Raw genomic sequence first — 18298 nt, 5'->3', positions numbered from 1 at the left:
CTCCGCAGCCTCTTCCTCCGCCGCGCCGCCGACAGCGACGACAACCGCGGCGGCGGACCAGGCCCAGCGACGAGACGGCGGTGACGGGCGGCCATAGGCCACGCCACCATGGCCGTGGGCTCGGCGACCGGCGACGAGACGACGGTGGGGTGGGTCGGCGGCGGCGGCGGAGGAGAGGGGGAGGGGTCGGGGGCGGTGAGAGGAGGGTGAGGAGGGAGGCAACGGTGAAAAAGGAGAGTGAAGAGGGAGGCGACGGTCCGATCCGCCTCTTTTTTTGTCGGCGAGAAACAAAAAAAAACGACAGAAACGAAGAGGAGAGAGAAAGAGGAAAGAGAAAAAGTAATAAGGGTATTTGTCAGTTTGCGAGAAAGCGGACCGAATCTTCAAAAACGAAAAAGTGACCCGGTTTTGCAAAAGTCCAAAATAAGTGGATTTTTTATTGCAAATTGCGCTATATATATATATAATATATATATATATATAATTTTTTTTTTTTTTTTCTTTCTCGCATATAAAATATCCAATGTAAAACTAAGGTAGTTTTACCCTATAATTCAATCATTATACTTAATAATCAAATTTGGAAGAGAAATAATAGATTTCTCAACATTTTGATTTCTTTTGTGATCAAAATAACTGTATAATTAATAACTTTGATTGATGCAAGGATAAAACACTTTTCAAAAGCGAACTCAAAGGTCAATTACTAAAACGAAACTCAAGTAAAATTAAGTTCAAGGACTAGTGGTGCGAGTTAATAAAGAAGAGAAACAAATGAAGAGAAATAGTATTCTTGCTTTTAAGAAGGGTGTTAATAACAAAACAACTTACACTTGCCACAGAGCAAATAGTCTGAACTAAATCATTATTCATTGACAGAATCTGATTAGATTTAATGCATCTAAAATAATAAAAGTTACCTCATAGCCAACTACATAGATTACTTTTACATATACTATGTCCTTAGAATACGCCTTAACTCTATCAAAATATTCAGAAGAACGGAGAATTTCACTACAAAAAGTGAGGCAAGCAAAAGCCCATTAATCTCTGATCCTTCACTGAGCTATCAAGGTCTCAAAGCAGTGCAATCCATCCAATTCTAATGCAAACCTTGGGCTATTCCCTCCTTTCTTCAGCTTCCTCTCATTCTCCAGTTTACTGCTTCTGCTTTTAGCAATGGCTTCTTGAGATTTACCTTCCTTCACCTGTAGCACATCACCAAGAGAACACTTTGAATTATGTCTCAGTTACAGGAAAATGCAATGGCATTATGGGAAGATTAGGTAATTAATTAAGTAAATATCTTCTTATGTTCGACTTCTGAAACAGCTTATCTATTTAAGAAGCAAAAAAGTTTCAGGTAAGCGTGAAACCGACGGCTCCTTTATGCTTCCGGCACTAGGATTTGATTGACTTGGTTGAGGTTTCTGTAAATAAATAACTAATTTACTGTAGTACAAGCAAAAATTTCAAATTAGAGCTTTTGTTTAGACGCATCTACTAAATATCCGACTGTTATTTTTGTAAGCAAGAGCTGATTACAAAGAACTGCACCAAACAGCCACATTTTGTAAAGTCATAATGAGGAGGATTTAAACAAAGCAATAAGAAATGATGCTCTTTCGGCTTCTCGACTTTTTCTTTTTCCCTACGCCACAATAGCATGCAATAACCATAGTCATTATACATCGGCATAAAGAAACTAAAGCAGAAGCAAAAGGAGATCATCTCAAGCAGTGCGCACCTTATTTTGTAAGAGAGAGGAAAAGAGTGTTGTTGTTGCCGAGTTAGCAGCAACCAAAGAGGGGCTAACTCCACCTGTTGAAGCCATTGATTCACTCCTAAAAATGCAATAATAATAAATTGAAGTAATGAAGCAAAATAGGAATAAGGGCTACTTCTTTTATATATAAAAAAGAAAGGGGATATTGGGTTCAGTTTATGGAATAGCTCAAGGATGAAAGGGAGAATAGGATGCTTTTGGCTCTTAAATTGGATAGGGTTATCTGGGTTTCTTTTCAGGGAATGGGTACTAAACATGGCCACGTTTTGATGTGAAAGTGAACCACATAAGAAGATCATACCATTTGAGGATAGAAGGATTTGGGTCATACTGCGAAGGCATTTTGCTCCATCTGATAGAGGATAACTTTTCAACAAATCAGAATCTGTACGAACAAAAGAAACAGAACAGAAAAAAAAAAAAATTAGAGTCAGGAGTAACCAAACTATTGAACATAAAATAGTAAAAACACCACACTCACTGCCGACTTATGTTTTCGAGAACACTGATTGTTTCACATGGTATCAAAACACGAGATGTTATACTAAAAGCAAATAAGCGTATTTAGTTGCTGCTACATGTTCAACACCAACCAAACAATCAAAATATTATGTACGTACAATCCACTATGAAAAATTCATATATTTATGTAGCCGTATATACATGTGTTTTACATCATTCGTAATGGCATACATCACATACTATATACATATGTGCGTGTGCGCGTGTGCTCTCTCTCTAACTTTTCGACAAATCAAACTGTGCCAACCTAGATAATTGCCAGTCTCGACATGACCAAAGAAGCGGGGCGAAATAAGCACTTTTTCCTAATCTCTTCTAGAGGGCCTGCTAACCCCATTTTCCAACCTAGGGTGTCAGAAAAACCCCTAGGGTTTCTTCTCCTGTTTCCATGCTCTGCTCATGGATTGTTCACTGTGCCTATTGATTAAGCTGAATTTCCAACATCCAGTTTGACAGTAGAAATCACTTGAATCATAAATATCATGAGGAGTCCATCCCCCAACCTTGCGAAAACCATGAATGTACTGAACTCTGAACTTTTTACTTAACACTGTATGTAACGACCTAATTCACTATCCCTAATAACTCGTTGGCCCACACCACTGGCCCAGAATGCTTAACCCAGTTATTAATATTAGGGCTCTTGATCGTCTATTCCCAATCATAACCTATTTTACATCTGATGGGGAATTATTGGGGCGTCGCACAGTAGACTTAGAAGTTAGAACATGATACAATCTCAATTTAAGTGCACCAGCTCCACATTTTGAAGAATTTATCTTTCTTACATGCAATCATGCAACAATATGCTACACTCAACGTTCCCCTTTCTGAACCAATAACATGGCGTTCCCAGAATCCAATTATATACTCTAATCAAGAAAATGTTTAAGGCCCTTTTCCTGCTACCAATAATCACCACAAGAGCAAGATCCATCCTTAAAATGGTGGAACCTCCTCACATCCCGAAGAAATATCTCCCGCCCGACAAGCCTCGAAATGAACTTGGCGGCCTCATGGCAATCATTGCACACTCTAAGGTTCTTCGCAACTCTAATGGTCGAACCGGGAGGTGTATTCAATATTCCAAATGCTATAGCTAACTTCTCACTATGCCCACAAAGAAGCACTTCCTTCTCGTCCTCCTCAACGTCGTGAAGCACGCACGAAGTGTCAGGCTTATAACCTTCCTTCTTCATCTCGTCCCATAGTGTCTGGAGGTATGAATGAAGCCGCGGGCTTTGTGGGTGAACTGAGTCCGCCGCCATGAACCGATGGACCTCGTCCCCTACCTCGATCCAACTACAACCTGGTTCTTTCCTCACTCCCATCAATTTCATCTTATTTCTTACCTCCATTGCCTCTTTCCATAGGCCCACCGCCGAGTATATGTTAGATAGAAGAACATAGTGGCTAGCCTCATCAGGCTCTAGCTCAAATAAATGGTTAGCCGCAATAGACCCTAGTCTAACATTTCGGTGTATTCTACAAGCACCTAGTAAGCTACTCCATGCCCCAGCTTGGTGCGGGCCTGTGCCCATTTCGGTTATGAGGCGGTATGCCTCGTCCAATTGCCCGGCACGACCTAGTAGATCAACAACACAGGCATAGTGATCCGGCGTGCGCTCAACACCGTGCTTTTCCTCCATCTCATGGAACAGTTCCAATCCCCGTCCAACCATTCCTGCGTGGCTACACGATGCTAGGGCAGCAATGAATGTAACGTCACTTGGCTTGGCTTCACCTCTCACAAGCATTTCATCGAACAACTTAAGTGCCTCTTCTCCATGGCCGTGCATCCCGTAGGCCATGATAAGCACATTCCAAGTGACGATGTTCCGCCTTCGTAGTCTATCAAATACCGCCCTTGATAAAACTAAGCTGCCGCATTTTGCATACATGTCCACTAAAGCGCTCCCTACTGCGACATCCGAATCAAGTAAGTTCCTTATAGCATATCCATGGATCTCTTTCCCCTTCGCAAGCGCCGCTAGAGAGCCACAAGCAGGAAGAACAGTCATGAGGGTAATATTATTAGGTTTGTAATACTTGCACCCGCCATCGTCTTCATCACCTTCCTCACTTCTTTGCATCTCGCTAACCAAACAGAACGCCTCACTAAACCGGCCAGAGATAACGTACCCAGTGATAACGGTGTTCCAAGATACAATGTCTCTGCTCAGCATTTCGTCAAATATCCTTTGAGCAACCTCCATTTTCCCAACCCTAGAGTACATATCCATGAGTGCATTTTGCACAAACTTATTCTTTTCCATTCCTCTTTTGACAACATATCCATGCATATCTTCTTTCCGCGCAAATGCCTCAGACCGCACGCAAGATGGGAGAACACTCGCCATCGTAGTCTCGTTCGGACTCAAATCCGTATCCACCAACATTTCCACAAACAGTTTCAATGCATCTTCGTCCACACCATTTTGAGCATACCCCGAAATCATAGCATTCCATAAGCCAAGCCTACACTCTGGGACCCGATCGAAAACTAGTCGGCCCTTGTCGACCTGCCCAAAATTACAATACAAGTCGACCAATGCGCTTGCGACAAAAGAGTTGTCACAAAGATTATCATTCTTCAATGCATATGCATGGATTTCCTTCCCAATATGCAACATCTCCGAATGCGAGCATGCAGGGAGGGCGCTTGACAGCGTGACACCATCGGGCTTTACTCCGGCGCGCACCATTTGATAAAGGGCGGCGAGTGCTTCAATAAACCGATAGTTCTGCACGAGAGAGCTGATCATGGTATTCCATGTTACGACGTCGCGGTCGTCGAATCGATCAAAGATAGAGACGGAGTCGGAGATCCTCCCCAATTTGGCGTACATGGCAATTACGGCATTGTAGGCGAATCTCTTTCCCTCATGAAAGAACCCATTACGCAAGGCATACGCATGAGTTTCCTTTCCGAGCCGGAGCCCGTCGGGATTGCTAAGATTGGAGCACGCTAGGAAGATACTAACGAGAGTGAACGAGCTCGGCGCGGCTCGCTCTGATACCATGCCGCGGAAGACCTCTAAGGCGAGGCCCCAGTGCTCGAACGCGCACAGCGCGGCGATGGCCGAGTTCCACGAGACCTGGTCCCTGAGGGGCATTGCGTCGAACACCTTGAGGGCGCCGTCCAAGTCGCCACAGCGCGCGTACATGGTGATGAGGGTGTTGGCCACGGCGGGGAAAGGGGACTCGGAGGGGGAAAGGTAGCCGAGCTTGGCGGCGGCGGCGTGGATTTGGCGCCCCGATGCGGCGTCGCGGAGCGACGCGGCCGCGGAGGCGGCGGCGGGGAGGGAGAAGTGGTCGGGGACGACGCCGGAGGCGGCCATGGCGGAGAAGGTGGAGAGGGCAGCGTGGGGTACGCCGGAGCGGGCGTGGTGGCGGAGGGTTTGGAGCCATGAGGAAGGAGAAGGGGTGGTGGTGTTGGTGGGGTTAGGGTTAGGGTTTTGGGGGAGGGGGAGGAGGAGGAGGAGGGGCGGGGAAGAAGACGCCATGCGCGCGCGACGTTGCGTTGGTGGAGGAGGAGATAATAAAGGACACCTGTTAATATTTGAGAGCGTTAATGGGTCGACGATGAGAATAGTAGCTTGGGCCCATTTCCGGCCCAATTAAGATTCCGCCCAATGGGCTTCGAACCGGGCCAAGTAAAACAATTAATCAAATGATTCAAATCACTCTGAGGATAACAAAAGGTAAAGTTCATACACAAATCTCTTTCCACAGAGACCGAAGAAACAAACGAAAAAAAAAAAAAAAAAAAAAAAAAAAAAAAAAAAAAAAAAAGAAGGGTGGGGGGAACAACATCAAGTGTTCTCTTGATAGGGACCAAGAATATGAGAAGTGAAGATGAAACCCTAATTAATGCTCTCTCTACATCAATCCTATAACATATATTTTTGGATCCTACATTCAAGTCTAATATACACACACAACACACTAAAATAGGAAAGGAAAATAGTTAGCTAAAATACAAGTAAAATATTTAAGGCATAATGAACTTCTAAGTTGTGTTAACATTAGGCTGCAGCAGAATGGTGGTGTTGGGATAAGCTCTTCAACTTCGGAACCTTGAAGCTCGAAGAAAACAACATCGGGCTGACGAGTGGCGAGCTCGCCTTTCCATGTAGCCGTCCTGAGCATCGTCGGAGTCCCTAAATTTTTTTAAAAAAAAAATTGTTGAAGTTGATCACCCGAAAAGTAATTTCAAACACTTCCAAGTTGAAGTCAAAATGAATAGAAAGTGTTAAGTGAGAGTAGAGTGCAGGTCACAATAATAAGTGATGCAGGGAGATTGATATGAATTATAAAGCTACAGATGTTCAAGGGAAGCAGTGTAGGATCTTACTCATAAAGTTAGTATAAGGTAATGAAGCAAATGCATCACAGTTACAGTTTCGGGAGCTAATTTGGAAGGAACTACAAAAGATGATGCTTATTGGATGGTTCAAGAGTGTGGGTGAGAACTAGGGTTCTGCTAGACCTTCAGGGACCAAACCTATCATATGACTTTGCTATGTATATTTGCACTAATACGCGTAAGTGCTTGTTTCAAAATGAGGGATTGCTACATAAATCACTTCGGTGTTTCTAGTATTAGTCAGGTTGACACCTCAACTTGAGTTAATCAGTAAGTGTTGCAAGAATTATAAGATGACACCAAAAGAGTGTGGCAACAGCATAATGAGATAATACTTGAATTTTATCGAACTAATGATCCGTTAACATTTACTCCTGAAATTTGAAAGGCTTAAGCAAAATATAACTAAAAGGAAGTTAACAATGTGGATGCAAACTAGAAGCTAGCTAAGCTGCTTGATGTTGGATAAGTTAGCTTACAGGATGATCAGGGCTGAAAAAAAAGCTCTCGGTGAATCAAAAAAGAAACAAAATCACAACATATGGCATTCTCTGGTTTGGAAGAACATAACAGGTTAACTTACTTTTTTAGTGGCATATTATATACTACTGGAGGAGAAACAAAATCACAAGAAAAGATGGCAAGACTCCCAAATATCAGACTTAGTTGATGATATTAAGTAATACTTACATCAACTGAAGAAGAGGCCCGTGATCCAGAAGACTCCCCACGAACGAATTTACGCTTCCGACTTATGTCGCCTTTCGCACTTCTCAAAATTCTTTTACCAATATCCCCTCTTGACAGATTCATGGACGGTGTACGTGCTTCATTTCTCGTTTTCCTCCTAGACCCCAAGTCATTTGAAAATCTCGACCTGCGACTGGTTCCCTTCACCAAATCGATCTCATTTTTCAGCTTCCTAATGGTTTCATCCTTCTCGTTAGCCAATGATTGCAGCTCCTCCATATCACGCTTAAGAACCTCTGTCTTCTCTTCAGCCAATTCAACTTCTCTGGAGTGCTTTCTCAGATCTGACTCAAGTCTAGCCTTTTCTTCTTCTAATTTAGCAATAATATCATCCTTTTCATTGGCCGATGCTCGCAATTGTGTTAAATTATGCTGAAGCTTCTCAGCGGCTTCATTGGCCTGCTCGGCTTCTAATCTCTTGCTCTTGAGGAGACTGGTATAGTCACTCTCCATTTTCTTGAACTGGTTCCATACAAAGTCCTTTTCTGCTAACAATGCAGAAACCTCAACATCCTTTCTCGAGCTAAGGGTCTTGTAAGCTTGCTTTAGTTTTCGGATTTCGCCTCTTAGAGCTTGAGTGCTTTGATCAGTACCCGAGAAATCAAGTTCTTTATCAGCTTCTGCTTCTGCGTGCTTTAGATTCTCCTATTGGACAAAAAGAATAATGTTAAGAGAAAGACACAATTGAAGTAATCTGACAAGTTATTCCAAAATTCAAAGTCTTGAGTACCTTAAGGTCGGAGATCTCAGCAGTCAAGACCTCCACACAAGTCTGGTAATCGTCCAAATCACTCTCAGCCAGTTCTGATTTTTTTTGTTAAAATAGAGAAGATTAGTAATTAAGAATAACAGTAAGAATGTCTTGATCGATTCTAATCACTGAAATTCAGAAGTTAGACCATGCTACCAAGAACCTGAAAAAAAACTACCATATATTTGTCACTAAAGCCATAAATTTTGACCACTTGGCACTCCAAAAGGTACATTTTTATGGAACAAAAATCAGAATTCTTGTTCAAAAAAAAGAAAATCGATACTAAAAGAACCAAAACCATGCTAAACTTGTCTAGTGTAACTAGTACTAAACAACATGGAGAAACTTAGTTAAAAATAATAGCTTAAGGACTAATTTAGATCAATTCTATTCAGTTATCAAGTTCTGATTGAGATAAATCAAATGGAGAAACCTACTAGATCAATTCTAGTCAGTGAAATTCACACCATCCTACCAAAAACCCTAGTAAAGTCTACATATCTTTATCATTGAAGCCATAATGTTTCATGACTTAACTCTCTAGAAAACACATTTTTGTGGAACAAATAAAAAAGCAGAAGAATATGGATGTTCTAAACGTCACTAAAGCGAGTGCTAATTAAGATAAATCATATGGAGAAGTTTTGTAATTAAGAGTCACATTAAAATTAGTTTAGAACGATTACAGACACTGAACCCAAACAAAAGTTTACACATCTTTATCATCGAATCCATAAAAGGTTTCACAACTCAACCCTGCAAAAAACACATTTTTATGGAACAAAAGGCAAAGACTCTAGTTCGAAAGGATGGAAATTAATATAATTAAAAACAAAGAGCTTAATAAGAAAGGTAATTCGCAAGATGGAAATTGAACCAGATTGCTTCTTGAAACACAGAGCCTCTCTTTGCTTCATGCCGACTAAAAGCTCCAACTTCGCCTCCTGGAATTGGCGCCCCTTCGCCTCCTCCACCTTCATCTGCGACCAGAAACCAACCGAATCAAAACAAATCCCCCCCCCAAAAAGAACGATCTTTGAACCGAAATTTCCAATAAAGGAGATCCAAAAAGGGGCCTAGGGTTAGGGTTAGGGTTTCGGTCAGCGCCCCACCTGCGCGAGGCGGTATTCGAGGAGGCGGACGCGGGACGACCACCGATCGCTCTGGGCGTGGACGTAGCGCTCCAGGAACTCGCGGTCGCCGACTAGGGTTTCGATCTGCGACTGCTGAGATCGCAGCATCTCCACCAAAGCCCTAAAGATGCGCTGCCATTGACGACGATCGGAGGAAGGTGACGAGCTCTTGGGGCTTCCACCCATCGACCGGGATTCCCCACGAAGACGAGAGCGGAGATCGCAATGGGATTCGAATCGAGACCGAGGACGCGAAAACGAATGCTAGAGAGAGAGAGAGAGAGAGAGAGAGAGAGAGAGAGGAGGAGGGGGAGGAAAAAGTGACCGTTGAGCAATTTAAATTAGGTTGAGGGTGGATTTTACTTTTTTATAGTTTTTAGCCGTTAGCGGAGGAGGGGAAGCGCTCGTTCTTTGTTCTTGTAGAGCTTTTCGATCACTTGATTCTCTTTGGACGGTGGTGATGTACAGGTTGTGTGCAACTCCTTGAATCCACTTATTTGGTTGTATATTGTTACAACTGTAATAATGGTGTATTGACATGCAAATTTAAATTCAGTATTTAATTTAATACATTTAAATATATTTACTGTTGTTAGAATTGCATGATGAGGATCATTGCTGCAGTTGAAACTACATCTAAATTATCAATAATTCTAACTATAACACTCACTGTCCTCAACACAAATGGCAAAGAACTTGATGGTTTGTACCCGAGCTTTCAAATTCGAATCATAGTTAATTCACATTTTTAACTAAGTTTATTTTTAAATATAATAAACGAAGCAAAAAATTCTATCTATAACAGTTGGAGAGAATACATAAACACATTATTTATAATAACAATACATTTTCCCTCCCTATACTCGAATCAAGTATATATAATTATACTCAACAAAACGGCGGCTTAGTATAATTACATATTATGATTGTGTTCTATCAAATTTGATGGGCAACAATGGGAAAAAATTAGTAAGTTAAAATAATTATACTTTTATTTTTCTATGTTACTCAACGGATTAATCGGGGGTTGAGAATGGTCAATTTATTTTAATTTTTGTTATACATCATTTTTAATTTATTATAAGGACTGTAGGGATAGTTCTAAAATTTAAACAAAGTTTACGTATTAATTTATAGTGACTTGATGAACGCTTTAGATCATGTTTTTATCGAATTTCAGCATAGATTTAATCCAAAATCACTATAAATTGACTTACAATTTAAGACTACTATGATTATAATCCAATTTGAATCTATTTTTTTAACTGAAGCTAATGAAAGATTTATATGGCAAAATAAAATGCACACCTCATGACTTCTAAGAACAATACAAGTAAAAAACTATAAAAATAAATAAAAATAAAAATAAATCACCACTAGAGCCTTTTCCATATGAAAGAATAAGAACCAAATTGTAATTTGTTTAAAGCTTACGGACTTCTATTCATTTTTACGCCCCCGCTTGAACCCTACTTGGCTACTTCGCTACTTCCCCCCCTCTCGCTCTCTCAATCCCCAAAAACCCGAATCCAAACCTCGGCGTTCCCCGTTCCCACACTCTCCTCCTCCTCGTCTTCCTCCCCTGTCCCCTCGCCATGGACGCGGCCGCGCCCGTGGCGGAGGGGTCTGAGGCGAACCCTGGCGCCTCGCCCCCGAACCATCAGCCCGATTCCGGCGGAGGCGGCGGCCGCGCTGCCCGTCCCACGCCGGAGGAGCTGGTGGCGCGATCCATCGCCCCCGTGAAGCCCGAGTTCCTCTGCCCTCCGCCCGTCCGGTCCGCCGCCGACGCCGGAGACGGCGCCGCCGCCGCCGCTTCGGGCGTCGTCAAGGAGAAGAAGTCGCGGCGACAGATGAAGAGAGAGCGCAAGGAGGTTAGCGATTCTCTGATTGTTTGCTAGGGTTTCATGTTTAGTAGTTATTAAATTCTAATTGTGATCAACTTTGGAAGTTAATATGAATGACAGGTATGGATCACCATGACTTATTGTTCAAGTTCATTTTCAGTGTATTGGTTCTATAAGCACTTAAAATTTGCCTCAAGAGGAGAATTTTTGAGAAAAAAATAGATTTTTGATATATGCAGATAGAATGTGAATATTTGTTTGCAAAATAGTTGGTAAATGAGTGTTTCGTAGGATCAAAAATGCATATTGTGCTGGGATTAATATGAGAATGAGGTATGGGTTAAGTGCTCTATTGTAACTGTCAAGGTTATTTCTCAGCCGTTTTCCTACTAGATTGATCTTTCAGGAATCATTGTAAAGGAGCTAGTTTTAAGTCCCCTCTAAGCTTCCTCAGTTTGATTAGGTCGTGGGTTCAAACCCCTGCATTAACCGTTTAATTGGTTGAATCCCCATTTTTCACCTCTTAGGTTTCCTCTCCTGCAGTGTGAGTGTCATAGTTTGTCCAATCTCTGCCGTAGTTTTGAGTAGGGGTGTTTAGAGTTTAGACTATTTATGGGCTGTTTCCTACTAGATTACATTTTTGTGTAAGAATAACTATCTAAGGGGTCTAATGGAATTAACTAAGAGAGTAGGTCAATATGGCTTTACTATCAACAGATGGAGGTTATTAAATAAAATATTAGAATTGATATTTAATATGAACACCCTGGAAGTTGCATCTCCTAAGCATACTTTGAGGATGTAACTTTTCGTACTTTTGACCACGTGACTTTGCTAGCCATTTACGCTTTTTCACATCATTTCGAGACCCTTGCTGTATATTACTGAATAGATATGTTTTGATGGGTCAAAGGCATATTCTTTTGAGTTTTGAGAATTTTAATTTCTTTAAACAGATTAACAAAGGCGGTCGGATTAAAATGTAGTTAGTTGTACTTGGATAATTATCACATCCAGTTCATATTCTTGGTAGAGTGGTTAATTTGTGCCTATGCCAAGTCATTTATTGATATTTCATCTGCCTAGCTAACATGCGACCAATTTAGAAAGTTAATATTGATCAGTGTTCTTGGGCTTTAGTTTCGATGTTTTGCTTGTCAGTTTATGTTATTCTTATTCATCTACATTATTCAGGAACAAAAATCCACATTACATATATGTATTGAAGTAGCAAGAAGCGGAAATGTGGATTCGTGCAATTATGGTGATAAATGCCGTTTCAGCCATGACATAAATGCTTATTTGGCTCAGGTTTGCTTCCTCTTGTCCTGTTTCTTTGTTAAATTTTATTTTTTCTACTTTCATGTTCTGTAGTTATTGTACAGCTTTACATCTAAATTTGCTAACCTAAGCATGTTTCTTATATTTGCAGAAACCAGCTGATTTTGAGGGAACTTGTCCTTTCATTAATGCAGAAGAGTCATGTCCTTATGGACTAACTTGTCGATTTTTAAATTCGCACAAGGAAAATATCCCTTCAGAATCTCAGAAAATTTCTAGGAAGAGCCATGAGATCAATGGCTTGAGTAAAAACCTTCAGAAGCTTTTGTGGAAGAATAAAGTTGATTTTCCTAAGGCAGATGCTCAACTCAAACTTCTTGGCCTAAAGGTATGTGAGCATTTTGAAGAATTGTACTTCCTAAACTTTTTCTTGAACTATAAAACTATTATAATCTCGTGGTTCACCTAGAATTTTATAGCCAAACTTACCAGCTTGCTAAATCACTCTATCTTTTCTTCGTTAATCTCGTGAGCTTTTTCCTCAAGCACTTTAAACATTTCCTGGCGGAACCTAAGTTCTAGTTAGTAGGTATGAGTCCATACTTTGTTTATTAATTGTAACATATTCACTAAAGGGAGTTAATTCATTTCTTTGCTTTAACTCCATTTCTTTGCTGGAGGGCTGGACTGGCCTTCATAGACCGTTCAAATTTTGTCAGTCCTGGATGGGATGTTAGTTTGGTAAATATATCTTTTGGTCCAAAATCAGCCTGCATGGCCAAAAATATTGCATAGGCCTTGTCTGGAACCGAGAGTATTCCAGGTGTTTTTTTTCATTTTATTTTCTTTATTTACCATACTTGGGTTCATATATACTTGTTTGAATTCTTTTCGTTTTTCGGTTCTCTCTTTTTATTTCATTGCCAATATTATTCTGTAGGGTGGTAAAAGCAAGAAGGAAAAGTCAAAAGTTGATAACGTAGAAAACCAGCAAGATGCTTTTGATGGATCAAATAACCTTTGCAATGATGATAAAAGTGAGATGCTTGCCTGCAAGGATGATGATGCATCATGCGTTGATGTATCTGATGAGGCAAGGCCTTTGAAGAAGACGAAGGGTGAAGTTGCTGAAAATGGTGGAAATGACATTGCTAATGGTTGGATATTACTTCCATAATGCTTCTATTTAAGTATGTAGCAAATGTTGTATGAGCTTGTTAGGCCTAGTTCTCGGTATAGCTTCTCTTCTTTAGAAAGCATAGGCTTCCAAAAACCAGGCGTTTGACTAACAATAGTCTGCTGTTTTGCTCTGATGGTAAATTGAAACGAGCTTTCGGGTCCTAAAAACTTATGATGTAGTTATAACTTATAAGTAAGGATTTAAGTGCCGTGGCACGGGATCGTGCTGGAAACTTGCCGGCATCATACGGCATGGTGTCTGTCGGGTCGTGCAGATGCGTGCCAGTCACAAAATATACATGTGTGCCGATACGTAATGGCATGAAATATTTATTTTCTTTAGCAACACAATATTCTAACTGTTTATTATGTATCTTTATCAAATCTCTTGAATTTTATTGAGATAATTACTTACTAATTTAAAGAATAGAGGGTTTTGAGTTGTGCCATAGGCACGGGGGCTATATTGTGTTGATATCTTGTTGGCATGGTACAACACAGTAGATACGGCCTGTGTCGATAGACACTCAAATAGTTGGTATAGATACTCAAATAGTTGATTAGAAGATTCTATTTCTGCCACAATGAGCAGCTGTAAAGGAATAATGAAAAAGCTGTTAGTGATTCTTCAAACAGCTCTATTGGAAGAGCACTTCTTTAGAAGCTCCAGATGGGCCAGAAAAGCCATAGATTTGTTCTGAATGTTCTTTGTCCAAAGCTGATAATACTTTGTCTGACAATATAAAACTGAAATCTGGACAGGTTCATGTTGCATGGAAACAATTCTAACAGATGGTACAGAGAACTCTTCACTCAATACACTAAATTCATGCAAAGTCAATCCAAGTCCAAAGGTACATGCACGAGAAAAGAAGCTTATTGATTTTAGAGGGAAGCTGTACCTTGCACCTTTGACCACTGTCGGGAATCTTCCTTTTAGAAGGATCTGCAAAGTCTTAGGGGCCGACGTCACTTGTGGAGAAATGGCGATGTGTACAAATCTTTTACAGGTTTGCTCACTTAGTTTTAATTTTGAACCTCTGCTTATATACCACAATCAATGTTCCCTGAGCACCACTTTCCTTATCCAACTCACTATAGACAAAAAATTTTCAATTTGTATGTTCCATTCTATGTGAAATTCCTAAATAGAAGTAGGGTCAGCGTCACCATGTATAATAATTATGTATAGGGTCAGGGTCAGCGTCACCATGAAATTCCTAAATAGAAGTAGGGTCAGCGTCAACATGTATAATAATTGAGATACCTTTTAAAGCAAGCTTTCCCCGCATGTGTTGGTGGCACTGTGATGAAAGTATTTGCCTCTCTGTTGCTGCATCTAATCTGCCTATCTGTGGAGCTTTATTGTGGACGTTATATATTGACTCTGGAAGTAATGAAATTAAATGTATTTTTTGGTCCAGTAAGAGAGGAATTAAATTATTTTGCCCACATACCAGTTTGATATCCCTCGTCTCTTGGGTTGTAATGGTTTACCTCTGCTTGCTGAGATAGAGTAATTCTTCTCATATATACTGCGCTCGAACTTGTACTCGATGTTATTTCTTTCTCCTTTTCTATTTACTGTGAAGTCTCTTTAGACCAAGTTTGGCTATTTATTTACGGAAAAACAGAATTTATTATGCAATTTTCTTTGATAAAGGGGCAAGTTTCAGAATGGGCATTGCTGAGGCGGCATTCGTCAGAGGATTTATTTGGAGTACAAATATGCGGGGCTTATCCTGATACTGTGGCACGTACAGTTGAACTTGTGGAAAGTCAATGTTCGGTTGACTTCATTGACATCAATATGGGGTGCCCAATCGATATTATTGTCAACAAGGGTGCTGGATCTTCACTTCTTATGAAACCCATGAGAATGAAGGGAATTATACAAGCAGCCTCCAATACATTTGAGAAGCCTTTAACTGTTAAGGTAGAATGAAACTATGCTTATATTGTCTTATAATTTCCTATAAATTAAAACATTTTCCATCTACGTATATATTTTTGAAAATCTGAATTTTCGTATATATCCTTTAGAAGATGCATTTCTTACATATATATACTCTTGTGCTTACAAAAAAGAAAAATGCCCTTCTTTAGAATAGTCCTTTATAATACAAAACCAACTGCATTCCATTTTAAGATATAGATATTCATTGGAACTTGCACTTTTGGAGGAGTGTATATGAACATTCAGATTTTACAAGGTTACTCATGCAAGCTGGGGAACAAATATGTAAAAGCACCTAAATTGAATATCCTGCTTATTTCTACCTCTATTTTCTTATTCTAGGTGCGAACTGGTTACTTTGAGGGGAGAAATCGAATTGATTCCCTAGTTTCGGATATTTATGAGTGGGGTGCAAGTGCACTGACCATACATGGCAGATCACGGCAGCAGCGATACAGCAAGCTTGCTGATTGGGATTATATCTACCAGTGCGCACGCAAGGCCCCTAGTAATTTGCATGTTTTAGGAAATGGTGATGTATTTTCATACACCGACTGGAATAAGCATGCTTCCGACTGTCCTGAGCTTTCTTCTTGCATGATCGCTCGAGGTGCTTTAATCAAGGTTTGTTTGTATGTTTTCTTTTCACATTTCATGTATAATATATACCCCTGAAAATTCTCTCTCTACATATATAGCCCTTGAAAAAAAAAATCTGAATTTGCATATTATTTCCTCTTGGAACTTGAACTCTTGCATGTATAACCTTGTACTTCCCTAACCATCCCTTTACAAACATATTTTCTTATGTAAAACCAACTACCCACCATGAGTTAGGTCGGTCCCCAGCTCAACATAATGCTATTTGTGTGAGAAACTACACATTTGAGGCGTATATATTCAAATTTCACAGTGGTATTACAAAAATAGATGACTTTACAGGGGTATCTGTAGAAAGATCCTCTATGATTACAATCTCTTCTGATCTATTTGGCCTCACTGGGGCTTCGGAAGTGAAGGAAAAATCAATAGAACACTTTGAAGAAGTCTTACGGCGATTGTTTTAGAATCCTATCAGCCGCTTAAAATTAATGCAGCTAGAAGAAAAGGCTTCATAATTGGTGCTGCTTCTTATGTTATAGTAGCATAAGTATCTCTTTCACACACTGCTGTGTTTTGGAGCACTCTTTATGCATACAACTTGGCATTTCTTTTCTGTTATGTTTCTGATATGTGGACTTCTACTCTGTACAGCCTTGGATATTTACTGAAATAAAGGAACAGAGACACTGGGACATTACATCTGGAGAGAGATTTAACATACTAAAAGATTTCGTACGATTTGGCCTAGAACACTGGGGTTCTGATACCAAAGGTATTCCCGGTGCATCCGCTGCTTTATTTTATTAGTTCATTTCATCCGATGTATTCTGTGCTATTTCATGCTTTGTGAATTCTATGCTAACGTTGAGTGTTTTCCAAACAAGTTACAAGCACGGTGCCATTATCACTTGTAACGGCCGCCTAAAAGATTCTCACTACTTTTCATGCTTATGTATTTTACCATATCTTCCTTATCTTTTCTTCCAGGAAATTTACATATTCTTCATCCATTGATGTATTTCCTGTGATTCATTATCATCTTATATATATATATATCTCACGAACTCGAAAGTTTCCTACTAGCTCAATCTGAGCAACCTGTTTTGGTTGTTTGAAGCAGGCTTTTTATCACTTTACGGTGGGCATTATATTTTTACTTACAAAGCGACTTTTCTTTTTTTCTATTAAGGCCATAATATAATCCAAAATTTGGATATGTTCATTGGTGCTTGCTTTTGTTATTACTAGTCTATAAAGAGAATATTTTCTGAGGAATTTTTTTGTGAACTCAGGTGTGGAAACAACGCGCCATTTCTTGTTAGAATGGCTAAGCTACACTTATCGGTATATCCCCGTGGGCTTGTTGGATGTCGTCCCGCAACGCTTGAATTGGAGGCCGCCGAGCTTCTACGGCCGTGATGATCTCGAAACCCTAATGGCCTCCGATTCAGCTGCCGATTGGGTTAGCCTCTATTTTCCTTTAAATTTCTTTTTCTTTTTCTTTTTTGACTCTTAAGTGGATACTTAACCTGCTATCATTTATTGTATGCAGATTAGGATCTCCGAGATGCTGCTTGGTAAAGTTCCTGAAGGCTTTACCTTCGCCCCGAAACACAAATCGAATGCTTACGATCGAGCGGAGAACGGGTGATGATCGAAAACCGGCAGTTAACTCTTTTTTTTTAGTTTTTCTGAAGGATTTGTTTGTTGTATCATTCGAAGTCCCTATTTATTTAACCTCTTTCGCGGCCCTTTAAATGTATGAGAAATTTGGAGATATTCTTATGGAAGTTTGAAGATAACGACCTGCAATGTGCAATGAAAAGAAAACAAAGAGAAATTTTTCATTTTATGAATTCGTAGAACTCCTATTGCATGTGGAGTCTCTAAGGAGCCTAATTTTAAGGTGTCAATGTTCTTGTCATTGAGATTTTGATTTTGATTTGTTTTCTTTGGTTTTATGTTTAGTTTCATCAATTAAATTAATAATTTTATTAAATTTGACATTGAACTTTTTAAATTTAGTTGTTAAATTAAAGAGCATTGCTTCTTGTACATCTATAAGGGTACACGTAGCCAATTTTAAAGAGTTGTAAGGGGCAATGTGAAAGTTTGTGTCC

At 40.0% G+C, this 18298-nt stretch overlaps 3 protein-coding genes across 4 annotated transcripts; 1 reads left to right on the top strand and 2 right to left on the bottom strand.

Moving 5' to 3' along the window:
- LOC109707470 (pentatricopeptide repeat-containing protein At3g57430, chloroplastic) lies at positions 776-5829 on the bottom strand. Of its 2 annotated transcripts, none has more exons than XM_020228733.1 (4): positions 2268-5829; positions 2088-2171; positions 1748-1844; positions 776-1208 (listed from the first exon to the last, which is right to left on the bottom strand). In XM_020228733.1, exon 1 carries the CDS (start codon positions 5812-5814, stop codon positions 3214-3216), a length of 2601 nt encoding a protein of 866 aa, XP_020084322.1. In that variant the 5' UTR covers positions 5815-5829; the 3' UTR covers positions 776-1208; positions 1748-1844; positions 2088-2171; positions 2268-3213. The 2 variants fall into 2 exon arrangements, with proteins under 2 accessions (XP_020084322.1, XP_020084323.1); XM_020228734.1 differs by having other exon boundaries at positions 2556-5829.
- On the bottom strand, positions 6170-9655 carry LOC109707471 (CDK5 regulatory subunit-associated protein 2). The gene is made up of 5 exons (XM_020228736.1): positions 9294-9655; positions 9059-9161; positions 8158-8231; positions 7368-8072; positions 6170-6471 (listed from the first exon to the last, which is right to left on the bottom strand). The coding sequence occupies exons 1-5, from the start codon at positions 9498-9500 to the stop codon at positions 6337-6339; spliced, it is 1224 nt and encodes a 407-aa protein (XP_020084325.1). The 5' UTR covers positions 9501-9655; the 3' UTR covers positions 6170-6336.
- Positions 10770-18063, top strand: LOC109707106 (tRNA-dihydrouridine(47) synthase [NAD(P)(+)]-like). The gene is made up of 10 exons (XM_020228196.1): positions 10770-11185; positions 12353-12469; positions 12591-12827; positions 13380-13596; positions 14381-14628; positions 15282-15554; positions 15918-16199; positions 16830-16950; positions 17471-17640; positions 17731-18063. Exons 1-10 carry the CDS (start codon positions 10910-10912, stop codon positions 17827-17829), a joined length of 2040 nt encoding a protein of 679 aa, XP_020083785.1. The 5' UTR covers positions 10770-10909; the 3' UTR covers positions 17830-18063.

Source organism: Ananas comosus, linkage group 3 (assembly GCF_001540865.1).
Source record: "Ananas comosus cultivar F153 linkage group 3, ASM154086v1, whole genome shotgun sequence".
In the NCBI taxonomy this organism is placed as follows: Eukaryota; Viridiplantae; Streptophyta; class Magnoliopsida; order Poales; family Bromeliaceae; genus Ananas; species Ananas comosus.
Note: the sequence above shows the minus strand (reverse complement) of the source record. Positions and strands in the feature narration are given on the sequence as shown.

What these genes read in the sequence shown, in the direction of transcription:
- LOC109707470 (XM_020228733.1), bottom strand. Translation starts at nt 5,814, where the DNA reads ATGGCGTCTTCTTCCCCGCCCCTCCTCCTCCTCCTCCCCCTCCCCCAA.
- LOC109707106 (XM_020228196.1), top strand. Translation starts at nt 10,910, where the DNA reads ATGGACGCGGCCGCGCCCGTGGCGGAGGGGTCTGAGGCGAACCCTGGC. An exon ending in TAAATGCTTATTTGGCTCAG is followed by an intron (nt 12,470 to 12,590) that starts GTTTGCTTCCTC and finishes TTATATTTGCAG; the next exon opens with AAACCAGCTGATTTTGAGGG. An exon ending in TGGAAATGACATTGCTAATG is followed by an intron (nt 13,597 to 14,380) that starts GTTGGATATTAC and finishes AAATCTGGACAG; the next exon opens with GTTCATGTTGCATGGAAACA.
- LOC109707471 (XM_020228736.1), bottom strand. Translation starts at nt 9,500, where the DNA reads ATGGGTGGAAGCCCCAAGAGCTCGTCACCTTCCTCCGATCGTCGTCAA. An exon ending in TCGAATACCGCCTCGCGCAG is followed by an intron (nt 9,162 to 9,293) that starts GTGGGGCGCTGA and finishes TTCTGGTCGCAG; the next exon opens with ATGAAGGTGGAGGAGGCGAA. An exon ending in GTGTTTCAAGAAGCAATCTG is followed by an intron (nt 8,232 to 9,058) that starts GTTCAATTTCCA and finishes AAAAAAAATCAG; the next exon opens with AACTGGCTGAGAGTGATTTG.